The sequence below is a fragment of the Notolepis coatsorum genome (assembly GCF_963971535.1).
Source record: "Notolepis coatsorum genome assembly, chromosome: 1".
NCBI lineage: Eukaryota > Metazoa > Chordata > Actinopteri > Aulopiformes > Paralepididae > Notolepis > Notolepis coatsorum.
The window spans coordinates 206,228,114-206,242,776 of NC_140165.1; the positions used below are offsets into that span (position 1 = coordinate 206,228,114).

Sequence of the window (14,663 nt, forward strand, 5' to 3'; positions counted from 1 at the left end):
CACACAAAGCATAATCCAAGAGCCGTGGAAGGCTCGCCGTCGTCGGTAGAGTAATCCAATATACAGGTCCAGTCGCTCTTGACCCGGAGCTCCTCGGATGCAATCACCACTAGGGGTCTGACCAGCCTGGATAAGCGTCCAGATAACGTCAGGAACGATGGGGGTACTGATAACTGTAGAACTCGAACCGAACGATGCACCATACATAAATAGACTATTATTAGCTTAATAGAATACGTCCAACTCGACGGTATGGTGCCAAACTATGACCATTCAACTATTAATCTACACGATATCTCAATGCCTATTCTGGGCCAAGTAGGCCCTACTACACCGCACGTGCGTCGTGGGGAGGCTTTTGCGTCTGTCACTCTGTTGGAGGGTAAAGAACTGGACTAAAAGAAAGTTCTACTTTACGAGCGCCATATATATATGCGCTATGAACAAATAGTACCATTCGTATTTCGCCCGGCATATTACTGCGCGGAACCCGGGGGTTGCCTCGACATGTTAGGCGGCACGATTGAACTTGGACCTAGGGGTATGGCAACCTGGCGCCAGGTTCTCGTCCAATGGTAGAATGAAACTATTATGGGCTGTTTAGTAGAAACGGGGATATTCAATGCATATTGTACAAGGAATATACAGGGGATATCAAACGATATACAAATACAATTAAATATATATATATAAATAAATATACATATTCGGTTTAATCTGATCCTTCACAACAGTTTGCATGTTTCAACCATACATTTCCTTTTATATATATATATATATATATATATATATATATATATATATATTTTTTTGTAAAGAAAAAAAGTTTTACCTCCTATAATAGTGGGGGTCGCGGCTCTCTGACACCGTTATTTCGGGGGTCGCGGCCTGAAAACTTTGGGAACCCCTGCCTTAGAGTTCATGTACTGTAGTTTCATTATGTGCTTTTGTAGAAGGTCGATCATTCTGAGTCAGATTCAAACACATAGATATATATAGAACACTAGATAGCTTGCCCGCGCTGCCGGCCAATGGAGAGCGACGTCACTGAACCGCCGCCATCTTGCTCCAGTTAGCCTTGAGTGAGAGTGAGTGAGCTGCACAGACAAAAATACTCATAACTCGCTGAAATATTGACGGATTTACAAACGGTTTGGTTTATTACAAGCATTATTAACGTGGCTATGATTCAAGTTTGTAAAAAAAAACATCTTTCAATTTTTGTTTTTTATAAGTATGCAGTATCATAACTACATCTTTGATGTTTATAGAAAACCAACCCGTTTGTAAATCCGTCAATATTTCAGCGATTTATGAGTATTTTTGTCTGTGCAGCTCACTCACTCTCACTCAAGGCTAACTGGAGCAAGATGGCGGCGGTTCAGTGACGCTGGTGACTCCGCCTTAAGCTATCTAGTGTTCTATAGATATCTATGTTCCAACACACTATTTGTCATTAAAAAGTTGAAAGGAAATCTCAGTGGGGATGTTCTTGGTTCCCAACCCACCAAACTGAATCTGGATCTTACTGTTCCACTAACATTAATTTGGATCTTAATGGTCCACCCAAGATCAACCTGGATCGTATTGTTCCACCTAATATCAATCTGAAACTTACTTATTGTTCCACCTAACATAGGTCTGGATCTAATTGTTCCACCTAGCAGATCTCAGTGTTCTAGTTCAGAGTTATCACCTTATCGCTGCCCTTCACGCCAACAGCAGTGTAGAGAAGTAGGTTTCCTATCTGCTGCCAGTTGCTCTTTGTACAGGCAGATGAGGATGATGAAGTTGTAGATGAGGATGGCTGCTTGGTGGTGATGCTGCTGCTGCTGTGCCCTGATGTAGCTCTCTCTGCCATCTCCTGCAGCTGCCTCAGCTTTTCCTCTGCCAGTGTCTCCTCTTCATTCTCTTCTTCCTTCATTCCTCCACCCGAACCCTTCTCGTCTCTCCTCTGGCGCTTCACCTCATGGCTGCTGGCCTCTGGACTATGTGATCTTTTGGACGGCTGTGCATAAATACATTCCATAATATCAAGTGATGTGTTACTTTATTAATACCCTTGGGGAAAATAAAGTATCTATATGGTATAAATCAGGCTCATTTAATATTTTCTAACATTGTGAATCAACTTTGAGGTAATGTCAGTACATGCGATAGTAAAAGAATAGCAACAGGCTATTTTTCATATTCTCATTCACTCAGTGTTTACAACAGCCTATTCCTCATTGTCATTTAGGCTCATTCAGTCAACACCTAAACAGGTTCCTTACCTTCATGGAAGAAGCAGGAAAGAAATCTTTAATATTGCGCTTGGGTCCGGGACTTGACTGTGGTTCCCTTTCCTTCCCGTTCCTCCCTCCTTTTGTCTTATCAGTGGCTTTCAGTCCTCTGTGAACTGTGCTGGATGCTGCTCCATTGGAGCCGAGGGAATAGTGCAATTTAAATGGGTGGCTTTCATTGACCAAGTACAGTGTACCTCCGTGGGTGAGTTTACCAGACTGGCCCCTGCTCAGCCTATCACTGCCCAGGGAACTGGGGTTGGGACCCAGCTATGGAGAAAGAGAGAGAAAAGATTCAGTTGGACATTGGACTACAGCTACTGCAATCTACTCGTCGTAATGGGGCAATTATAATTACAGCAGAGTTTACAAGCTAGTAGATAAGGAGGGTGAGTCTCTCTAGGCAATACATATTCAGAGATGGAACCATTTGAATCGACAGAACAGCCACTTCCATTCCAAGACAACATTATCAAAATGCTATGTCTGCCATCTACAAAAGTAAATTACCCAGCCCTGATACTAGGAGGGCCCTTTTGATCGATCCAAGATCTGCGGATCCAAGATCTGTTGTCTAGACTCTTGTGTATAGGGTGTATTGTAGTAACTAATTAGTAAATACAATTGTAAATCACTATTTATATTAATGATATTGTGTCTTCACTGAATGGCTGTCAAGCCCATCTGTATGCAGATGATACTGTTGTGTATTTAAGCATTACATCATGCGACGGAGTGTGTTGTGTGAATTCGGCCATTGTATAAAAGCATTAAATCACTTGAAGTTGTGTGTTATACTCATTAGATCACACCTAGGGGTGGTTGTTAGGCCCGATGCGCAGCGGAGGGTCGTTAGACCTCCCTAGGCGTGATCTAATGACACTGTAAGTGCCATCATTTGGGATAAAAGGTGACTTTGCTCGGAAAAGGGTACATCTGCATTTTGCTATGATGCCCCTAGCCCCTGGAATGAACTCCAACATTCCTTAAAGCTTGTGATTCCCTCTGTTGTGGAGATTAAGACCTTGAACTCCAACCTTCACTTTTTTTTTGACAATTTACAAAAAAACTAGGGTAAACTAGGCTAATGATTTGGCTAGTTTTGACAAATATTTGATTTACAATATTGAAATAGACATTCCTGATATATAAGCAGTTAACTGCTATTGCACAAGTCAGTTTCGCTAATGACGTGCATTGTTTTCAGTGAGGACATCGCCTCCCATTATTCAACCCGTCTTCCCTCTTCCTATATCCAGCCTCTTTGCTCTATACTCCATACTTATCTACCGACATCTGTCTTACACTGTACTCATGCCTACCTTAATTATACTACCTATATCCAACCCATAGTTTATTCATATAGCCTAAGGGCCTGTGTCGACCGGGGACGTTTTATGAGTGGTCAGCTCCTTTCTGTCATTCATTTCTATGCTACAGACGCGACAGGCGCGCTCCTTTTCCCAGCGCCGCGCCTCGCGTTTTAGCGCTCTCGGCGGCAGCGTTTTTGGGCGGAACGCTCCCAGCGCCTAAAGTTGAAACTAGTTCAACTTTTGGAGAGGAGCGCCGCTCATCAAGGTCACTTTTTTAGACCGACCAATCAACATCGAAGAGGTGGCCGAGCCGCGGCAGTCGCGAGACTCAGGAAAACTCAGGGCTGCACGATTTGGGGAAAACATCTAATTGCGATTTTTCTGACAGATATTGCGGTTGCGATTAAATGTGCGAATATATATATATTTTTTTTTAAAGGGGAACTATCTTATAAATGGCCTTTTTGAGTGTTTAGCATTGTTTCCTAGCTATGTGAACTTATATTAATATGATCCATGTCTCTAATTCTCATATTGGCGCATTCTTCCAATTCTCCTCTCACAATATTCACCCTCACTGAACTGAGTCATTTGAAAATGTGATGATTTGTGATGTCAGAGAGACACCACTGCATGATAATGTGGCTGTGTGGCATCAGGTACATGATGAGCTGCACACAGTGGTTGGAGCCCAGGCTCAAAACGGCTCGAGATCTTGAGGTAGAAAAATGCTGTTTTTGAGGACTTGATTAGAAATACAAAACAATGAATTAAAAAAAAAGAAATTACAGAGGTGTTCCATAGACTCACAGGAATTGTGTAAAAGTGCCCAAATAGTGAAAGAAATAGTAAAATAGTTCCCCTTTAAAGCAGCCCAATGGAGCTTTATTGTAAAATGCGGCTTGCGTCTGGCCTACGCGGTGGGTCTGCTCGGGATACGGAGCCTTTTGTCTTTTTACATGGGAATCGATACCGGTACCCAATGGTACCTTTTTTTAGTACTTTACTCTCTCTCTCTGAAGTCTAAACTTCTCAATGTCAACATTATTATTACAAGACACAGCCTAAAACCCCTCCCTACCTCCCTCTCCCAAACCGTTCCTACGACAATTTATTTATGTTGCATGATCATGTATACATTTATTATATTATTTTATGTATAAATATCAACATTATCTGGCCATCCTCAGTAAATACTATCAAACCCCTCTGACGTCATCTGGTCTTGCAAAGCTTGACGTATTGGACTCGCATAGTTGTAACTGCACATAGAAACAGCGCAGAGAAAGAAAAAAAGGAGGGACTTATTTGGGGTCACAAAAATGCAATCGAATAGGGAGGTGTAGTCTGACGTCACTTTAGTTTAGGGAAAATGTATTATCGGCTATTGTAATAATTCTAGCTCATGAACATTGGCAAGCTTTCCATTTTTGCACAAAATTAGTTTGTCTCCCCGGTGTGTTGGTAGCAGAGTCGACTCTCTGGTTGAGCCCGGGTCTGACCCCGGCTGCCCGAGAGTATGCCCCCGCATCTTTCATGACGTCTGCCAATGGTGTCAAACTCTTCTCTGAACCTCGACCCCGCGGGATTAATAAATTGGCTGGGTCAGGGTTCGTGGTGGAATCTGTTCGCTGGCGGAGTTGGCTAACTCCGACTCCGCGAGGTTCGTTGCCCCATGAGATTGTGACATGGTGCGCGGCATACCGAACACCCTTTCCGCCGGGATACTGTTCTTGCAGTAAGCCCCTTAGGCGCCTGTCTAGTCCGCAGTGCTATGGGCGCAGGTCGAGTTCTGCTCTTGAGACCTGTCGACCTGGATTGAGGGATCAACCTCCTTTGAGGGTTGTCTCCCCCGCCCGCCAGTTGGCCCCACGACATTGTGGGGGGAAAGCCTCCTTGGGAGCGCTTCGGAGCAGCGTGCCAGGAGGAGAAGGGCCTTCACCTATTTTAGGCCCTGTCCGATACGCTGGCGATTTGGGGGGGGTGGTGTCACCAGTGACCGTCTGGTGGGGTCTCGATGCCGCGGCCTCGTTGACCTCATCGGGCCCCTTTTTTCAGGGGGTCCTAGCCACCGGGATGTGGCCTGGGGCTGGGACCTCCTCCACGCCCCGCTGCTACGACCTTGTCACTGGGTTGGGGCTTTTTTACCCCGACCGTGCGATGTTGGGGGCTGTAACAGGTTTTTTTTGCTTCACATCCGTTCCCTGGTGGCGTGCGGGATGCGCGTCTGAGTAGTCACGGGCCCTTCTATACAAAGGTAAGTGCCACGGTCTGCTCACCATGTGCGTTTGAGGTGCTAAACCCTCTTCGCACAGTCGGATCCGGTCTCCCTCCCGTCCCTCACTAGGGGGGGCCGGGGGGCCCGGATCCTCCCCGGTATTCTGATGGCTGTAGAGGGCCTCAGCGGGTACATCTGTCGAGCTTTCCGCTCTACTCCACTCTTGTGTTCCAATAGAGCAGAGCGCAAAGCCATAAATGAAATATAACAAAGGTTATCATATAACCCTAGTTATATGAATTATGGCGAGCGCTCTGCTCTGACTCACTGAGGACCCCAGGGTCTTCCGTTTCGGCGGTGAAAAACTGGGGAAGGAGCTGGTAGTATGGCCATGGCCCCGCTTATGTATGAGCGGATGTCGGCGTGGGCGTGGCCAGGCAGGTGAGGAGCGTACATGTGGTTGAAAGTTTTCATGATAGCATATGATTAAAGGGACAGTTCCAATAGAGCAGAGCGCTCGCCACAATTCATATAACTAGGGTTATAGGATAACCTTCGTTCATCAGTGATCGAAAACATTGTTATTTTGCTACTACGATTAATTGCGAATTGTTTAATGTTGAGCTATAGATTGTGGATGAATACACACAGAAAGGTACACCATGCCAATGTTCATGCTTTATTAAAACGAGACGATTTAGAAATGTGTCCATTGGAAATACAATGCAATTTCAAGTGAGGTGGACCGCGCGGGAAACAACAATGACGTAACCACTACACCTCCACATAGGCGCACCCTGGAGCCCTGCTGTAACGTCTTCACACACACGGGCGTTTCACATGCTGTTGTTGTTGGGCGTATACGTGGCTACCTTGAGATACTTCTGATTGGTGCGCAATGGCTGGTACATAACCTCGTTCCCAGTTTCATCTCCTCCGTGAGATAAAGACTGGTGAAGCACTACGATCGAAAGTGTGAATTTCCGGTGTATGTATGTACTGTACTTCCCCTGGAAGCTGCCTCCGAACGGACCAAACTTTTCCCGAATCCTGTCGGCAAACAAGCTAGAACGTCCCGGTCATGTAGTAAATTCTTCAGGCAAAGCCGTTGCAGTGGCTTAAACGAGGAAATATTGTGCACTTCACACGTTTCTATAATTGTTTTGTCGAAACCGGAAAGCCTGTAGCCGGTACTTCCTGTACTTCCGTTTGCACACTTTAGGAGGCATAGCTTTACCAGCCTAGCTGGTACACGTATAGCACAGCACTTCTGATTGGTGAGCATGACTGGCACACAAGAAAACCTTGAATCAGACTTGCTGTATAACGTATCCCAAATCGCAGGCATAATTTCATGTCGCGTTTCGTCCAGCCCTACTGTATACACATATATCTATATCTGTATATAGCTAAACCTACTCATATTATTTAAACCACTGGCTACTAGAGTGATTTATCATCATAGTGTATTCATACTCGTACCACTATAATATTACTGTACATGCATTAGCATATTTATTCCATAGCTTTATCATATACACATGCTATACCATATACTGCAATGCACTTCACTGCTACTTTGTACTCTGGTTAGATGTCAACTCATGGGGGACCCTGATGTAAACAAGACGAAAGTATTTCTCTGGTCTGCATCCCCTTAACAATTGTGTGTATTGAGCTGTACTGTATTGTACCCATTCTGCAATCTGTTAATAAAGTTTTCAATCAATCAATCAAACTTCGGGAATGACAATACATTGACTCTAATCTCATGTAAGAAGATAATTTCAACAGAGTTGTGCAGGTTATCCACACTGCACTGGGCAAATCATTATAATGCTCAAAGAAGATGAGGAGAAGTAGGAGGAGGAGGAGTATGACAACTTCTTACCTGAGTAACAAACACGTCCTGATCAGCATAGCAAGCCACAACCTTCACTGAAGGAAATATGAGGAATTTTGTGTTGTATTATTAATGTATTGAATACCCATACCCAAGCGCGCGCACACGTGGCATAATAGTATAGTAGACTAGTATAAGCATGTGTGTATGGTTCTGTTCTCACCCTGGTGTCTAGAACACTTCTTGTCAGCGACGCCTGTCTCCGGACCCCGGCCAAGAATCACAGCTCGTCCGTTGGCCAGGGGGACGCGGAGCCCCGATGGACTGACTAGTGTGCAGCAGGACATCTAGCCTGGAGAGAGAGAGCAACTTAGGGCTACTACAAACAACACATTCATAACGTGACTACTTTGTTGAGTGGTTTGTGTAAATAAAACGATGCATAACACACACAAAAACATGCTAGTTATCATAGTGCCGTAGTAGTAGTCGCGCACATTGTCCACTAAATCAACGTAAAGAAACAACCTATTTCTCAAATGTGCAGCTACTTACTTTGAATAATGGCACATAGAAAGGGGAGGGAGAGTAAGCGGACTGGTTTTGCTGTGACACATGGGTCCAACAGAAAAACACTTTCGGCTGGAAGCAGCGTGATCCACATTGTGGTTCCGCCCATTACAGGGACAGCTGTTACAGGACACAAGTGCATCTCTCCACTGATACATTTTTTCTTTTATTGCCGTTTACGTTTTCTTTTTCGGCATTTTACTTAATGCAATGGGTCTGTTTTGCACGGATGGACATGGGTGTGTGTATGAGTCACAACTTCCTTGAACTCCACCCAGGTACCGTTGACAACACACATCCCATGGAAAACTGGTAAGTGACGTTTATGGATGAAAGCCTATTCTCTCCTGTTCTGTCTGTGAGCTACTGCTTGAATAGTGTGTTTTTGACGAACTGTATTATTGGCATTGACAATGACTATGATGAATTGAAAATGGGGGACCCTGATGGAAACAAGACGAAAGTCTTTCTCAGGTCTGCATCCTCTTAACAATTGTATGTATTGAGCTGTACTGTACTGTACTGTACCCATTCTGCAATCTGTTAATAAACTTTTCAATCAATCAATCAAAACAGCAGGTAGGAAGCTGTATTTTATCCAATTCCTCCTGTTTTATGCTAGGCTGGGTGATTGTGTCAACTAAGCCATTTGACAAGTCACTGTTATTGATCATTGTAAGTTAACAAGACGAGCAGGTTTGTCAGGCCATAACTTGGAATAATATTGCAAGGTTTCCTGCGAACAGACCCATTCGTTTCAAGTGTAGCTTACTTTGTTTGCTTTGCTTACTTAGCTTACTGTAACTTACTTTTATTGTTTAATCTTTTAACAGTATCCTTAAAGTACTTTATAATTCTAATGAATCATGAACTGTCATCGTCAAATTGCCAATTATTTTATTATCTCAGCTAAGTTAGTGTGACGCCTTCCACAAATATTGACCATGACCAACCAGTAGGACTTAAACATGTTGTCATAACATGGTTTCTGCATCTGCACCTTTCCAGTCTCCACCCATTATGAATACACAGTAAACCATTCACACACAGATACTGTTGACAGATGACAGAATGGTGACTCCCTCCGGCCCTGTCCAATGTTCTTCTGTTTTTGTTTTTCACCTAAAATGCTCTGTCATTCTTACAGACATTATCTAGCTAATTCTCTCTCCTCTCTCTCTCTCTCTCTCTCTCGCTCTCTCTCTCTCTCTGACAGACAAGCCTTCAAACAGGAACTTCAAACTTCTAAACTTTACTCCTCCCTAAAGCGAGAGTTTGACTCCACCATAACACCCATTCCCACATACCTGCATTTTACTTTCCTCTTCCATCCTGCCTCCACCCTCACTACCCAACTTGCAGAGCCTCACTTCATCATCATGTCTGCCAATCCTGCACCATCCTACCATGAGGAGGCCTACATTTCCTTGATGAGAGGCCTGAGAGAGCTGGATCTGCGGGGCCCCTGTGTCCCCAGCGACTTGGTCCTGATTGGGGATCATGCCTTTCCTCTAGGCATGAACACCCGTGGCCAGATTCTGATGGCAGCCTCCCTGTATGGCCATGGGAGGATAGTGGCCCTTGGCCACGAGGGGTATCTGACTGCCTTCCCTGCCCTGGTAGAGAATGCCCTCACCTGGCTGAGAGGGTCTGGATCAGACAACCTCCTAGTGGGGGTTCACCAGAACTCCAGGACAGTAGCTCAGAACCTTAGCAGATCCAGCTTTCAAGCCAAAGAGGTGGGGGGCTTCCATGAGAAGCTGGGGGTCGGAGTGTACGTGACCGATGCATATAGCGTTGGTGCGCATGCTAAGGGCCTTGTGGAGTATCTGAAGGCTGGAGGAGGCTTGTTGATAGCTGGCCAGGCATGGAGCTGGGCTGAGCAGCACCCTAAGGAGAATGCACTCCTGGGCTTCCCAGGGAATAAGGTGTCCAGTGTGGCAGGGATCTACTTCTCAGAGCACCCCGCAGAGGTGGAGTATCTGCCCGTCTTCCCTCAGATCCCATCTTCCTGGCTGGCTGTAGCGTGAGTGCACACAGGGGTATTTACTATGAGGTTAATGTGAGGATGACACAATACGATAATAATAATAAACTTTATTTGCATAGCACCTTTCATAGTGTTCTTCACATTAGGATCTAACATCCCAATAGGCCTCTTTGTTTTACGGTTTGATCAATTTTAAAATAGACAGTAACAAAACTGTTCAAATCCAGGATAAGGGAGCGGCTATTTAGTAACCTGCCACTGTAATGTTTGTGCGACTGTATTATGTGCTGAACCTCTGTTGAACCATGGTTATTGTCTCTATGCACTTTATTGTTGAAAAATTATTATTGCTTTTAATGCAACAATGAACCATGATTAATGCTCTTAATGCATTTTTTTACTACTATTAATGCACTTTAGGCTATTCACTAAGAATGCTCAATGCACTTCAAACAGACGCCAATGTGCCACTTGAACTTGGAAACAACAGGGACAACGATGGAAAGAAGTCTTTCACTTTTTGTTCTATCCCTGACGATGCACATACATACACATGTTGATCTGTCAATTTTGTTATATGTTTTTGTCAATAAATCAAATCAAAACGAGAAAAATGGAGTAGACAGAGTAAAATAGTGCAATGGTGCAGTGCAATACAATAGTTAGTCAAATTAAATAATGCAATAGTGCAGTTCTGAATAATTCAAAACAGTCTAAAACCTGACAGTCTTTCCTCCTGTTTGATACACAGCTTAAAACCTGACAGTCTGTCTTCACTGTTTGATACCCACACAGTTCAAAACCTGACAGTCATTCTTCCTGTTTGATACCGACTTTGACCCTTCAAACCCTTCAAATCAAATTAGCATAGAACCGTCCGACACATGAATTTGACAGGAAGTGCATACAAATAGGCAGAATAAAAATAGTGCAGCCAAATACTGATAATTTGTCTCTTAACATTTGAAGAGTTGGCCTTCCTAATATCTCATTTAAATACTTGAGCAAAGAGATGTTTTAAGCTGTTTTTTGAAGATATTGGCCTCCCTGATGTTTTTGCGTAGTTTGTTCCATAGTTTTGCGGCGTAGTTGACAAAGGCAGCATCACCGATCTTCTTTTGACTGTTTCTCGGAGCCTCTAATAGCCCAGCAGTTGATTATCGCAGCGTTCTTGCTGGCATGTAATTTAGTGTTGGCAATGTAGCAAGGTCCCTGTCCATTTAGGGCTTTGTATGTAAGGAGAAGGACCTTGAAGTAAATTATAAACGTTACAGGAAGCCAGTGTAAAGTACAGTAGCTAAGACTGGACTAATGTCCTCTCTCTTTTTGGTTTTGGTTAGCAGTCGGGCTGTTATTCATTGAAATTGAATGAGCAGTCCATTAGGACATATCAAAATAGCATGCATCCTCTTGTATACAACTGAAAGAAAAACAACTAGAAAAAATTAAAAGAGCTAAGTAAGCAAGAGCTACAAGTAACAGTAATGCTTTTTTATGAATATAAAAATGTAGCCAAATATAACAAGCCCTTTCATAGTAATGTCCAGGACACCATAAGGCGCCATACAGCGATATATTGACCCATCTCTCTATCTTTCCCTCCCCCATCTCTCCATCTAGAATCGGAAAGGATTTCAATGATGACTTGGAGTTCCTTCTCCAGGGTGTGTCAGAATTTGATATCAGTGGCAACTCGGTGCCTTCAGAGATTCTGGTCCATGGCCCACTGGCCTTCCCCATCGGTACCGCTCCAAATGGACAGGCCTTCCTGGCAGGGGCCTACTATGGACAGGGCAGAGTCATCGTGATCTCACATGAGGGCTACCTGGGAAAAAAGGTGTGGTGTGAATAACTTAAAACAGTATAGCCGGTTTCAACTTGACAACTGGAACAAACGCAAACCAGTGTTCTAGAACTGACTACAGTTGATTTCCTGTCAGTAAACGAACAGGTAATCAACTGTGATTTCGGCTGTTGCCGAGCAACACATCATACATTCCACTGAAATGGTCAAGGTCAGAGAAAAGTTGATCCAGATAGAGTCTTGGTGCCTTGTAATGCAGTCATGTTTACCGTGTTAACAGAAATAATCCATATGAACGACCCACTGTTGTGGTATTCATGATGTCATAAGTGGAAATATTTCAGAACAAGTTGTGACATGGTGATGACATTTATAAAAATGGTGGAGCTAAATTATTGTAAATTTAGTCTTTCTTAGTAAGTTAATAATATATCTGAAGATAATATTGATATTCCCTTGTGTTTTTCATCTGCCATTATTACTTTGCATTTAGTTAGCTAAATCCTTAGCCTTGGTGGCTTCAAGACACTTTGCCCAGTTGCCTAGCAACAGTGTCCTCACAACTTCCCATGTCCCATTCACGCCAAGCATATCATGTATTCGACTTCCCATGTTGAGACCATAAACTCCATTTGAAGGGAGCATCAGTCTCAGCAGGGTAATAGAGGTTGTGCACAGACTGTTTGTGAAGTTATCTTTCTTCCTCTATGGCTGCCTGTAACATAGTACATTGTTTTGTACATGGCAATGGAAGAGACTATGGTTGCTATGTGCAGTAGAATATTAATATCATGCTTTTCCAGTGTTTTACCTACTCTTCCACTGCACAAATATTAGGCAAAGTGGTTACCAATGGTTACAGGCAGCCATACTGGAAGAAAGAGAACTACACAAACATTCCATACAAGGCCTCTATTTGATCACTTGCTACAAGTTGTATTGTATATCTGCAATTTTCAACTTGTATCTCGTGTACACTTGCATGCTAGTCAGTACTCTCAGTATCTCTATTCACCACACAATCTTACTGTACACCTGATGATGCATCATGGGCCATAGTCACATAGTTTGTTTTGATAAGAATGACATTGAAGCTTCATCCAATAAGGATCCACAGCAGATTTGGTAGTAATCGGACCTAAGGTTTAGGAGATGTCAAAAATGTGTTTTACATAAAATCCAATATGGCAGACTTTATGGGTCATTGAGGCAAATTTGTAGAGGGCATAGAGATGGATGTCTGTATCAAGTTTTGTGTAAATCGGACTCGCAGTGTAGGAGTTTTGACCTTTCAAAGTACAACGGGTTGACCTTTTAATTATAGCGCCCCCTTTAGGCCAATTGGGGTCATATTTGTTGGAAAGCATTTACACACAACTTCCAACAACGTTCATGTTGCTACCATTTACCATCTCACAGGAATTTTCTAATTCACATGAAAACAATAGGATTTTTTGCACTTGTGTTTGAAACCCTAATTAAAATCACACTATATTGAAACACTACATGGACTGAGTAACAGTGACTCAATGACATTTATTTTTGTAAAGCCTAGTTTTTAAAAGTTTTTTTGTATTATTTCTTTGTTACATCATGCCTCTGTGTATAGTTTTGTCTTGTCAAAATGTATATCCTTGAATTTAGTTACAAACGTTGCCTTAAATGAAACCAAAACCCTACAAAAAACAAATGGCCTTTTCCTGGTGAAAAATGCAAATTGCCTCAGAGGGAGGGAAACCAGACACCTCAGTCGTTGGTGCTGCTGCTCAGCCTATGTATCCCACGACAATCCCACAACAATGTACTAACTATCACCCTAAAATACTCCGTTCCGCCCCAATACATTGCAACGACGTCCACCGCATACCCCACACTACTCTAACCGTTACCATCAAAATTCACGCCACACCCACTCCGCACTATAAAACTATAAAATAACGGCATGCAAGCTAATGATCCTAGCCAGCCTTGTTTCCTACCCAGAGATGCATTGCGGGTCTCCTTCGCTGTCGCCATCTCCTTCACTGATTGGTTGTTAGTGCGTGTGCTGATATCCAAGCTTGGAAAATCGATATATCGAAACTTTGCGACCACGTATCGTGTTTATTTCGAGGAAATAATTTATCGCGATAGTTATCGTTATCGTTTTATCGCCCAGCCCAACCAACCTATCATTAAAAAACACTAAATAGTGTTTAGGGCACTCTTGGCCATACTTGGTACCTTCCGGATCTCCCCTCTAGAAAAGGTCTTGGCCTCTCCCAGTTCTGTTTGGGCAGCCAGAGATTATACAAGGAACCAACTGTGTGCACAGACATAACACAGGGTATTTGCTAAACAATTCAAATACACATAACATTTTATTATTCAACAGAATGTGTTTGTCTTTTATGTATCTGCATGGGCTTTACCAGCATACATGTAAGAAATGACAAAGGCCTAAGCTAAATGTTTGGCTAGCATGACCACATGTTAGGGGTAATAATTACAACTCCGATAACCCATTAACCATACACCACAAATATATGCCGGTAAGATGTAAATAGAAGAGTGGTGTGTGTATGGCCAATGTGCATCCTACTTTTAGGGCATGGAATAGCCCCATGACATATAGGGTTTGGGATGGTGAATAGAGCATATCTC

General features: G+C 43.2%; 2 protein-coding genes across 3 annotated transcripts in view; one reads left to right on the forward strand and one right to left on the reverse strand.

Annotated features, from left to right (window-relative positions):
• The window catches only part of pnkp (polynucleotide kinase 3'-phosphatase), a 28,988-nt gene extending 20,738 nt beyond the window's left edge, over nt 1-8,250 (reverse strand). Inside the window, exons 1-5 of one of the 2 annotated variants that reach the window (XM_084316598.1) lie at nt 8,212-8,250; nt 7,880-8,008; nt 7,705-7,751; nt 2,274-2,552; nt 1,697-2,008 (exon numbers count right to left, since the gene is read on the reverse strand). In XM_084316598.1, coding sequence (XP_084172724.1) covers nt 1,697-2,008; nt 2,274-2,552; nt 7,705-7,751; nt 7,880-8,003 — 762 coding nt within the window. In that variant the 5' untranslated portion in view covers nt 8,004-8,008; nt 8,212-8,250. Of the gene's footprint in view, nt 1-1,696; nt 2,009-2,273; nt 2,553-7,704; nt 7,752-7,879; nt 8,145-8,211 lie in introns of those variants that run through there. The other variant, XM_084316599.1, reaches the window with a different exon arrangement.
• An 86-nt stretch (nt 8,251-8,336) lies between these two features.
• The window catches only part of LOC311226821 (TRPM8 channel-associated factor homolog), a 32,449-nt gene continuing 26,122 nt past the window's right edge, over nt 8,337-14,663 (forward strand). Inside the window, exons 1-3 of the mRNA XM_084312231.1 lie at nt 8,337-8,538; nt 9,443-10,252; nt 11,837-12,053. Of these exons, the coding sequence (XP_084168357.1) occupies nt 9,606-10,252; nt 11,837-12,053 (864 nt within the window). The 5' untranslated portion in view covers nt 8,337-8,538; nt 9,443-9,605. The remainder of the gene's footprint in view (nt 8,539-9,442; nt 10,253-11,836; nt 12,054-14,663) is intronic.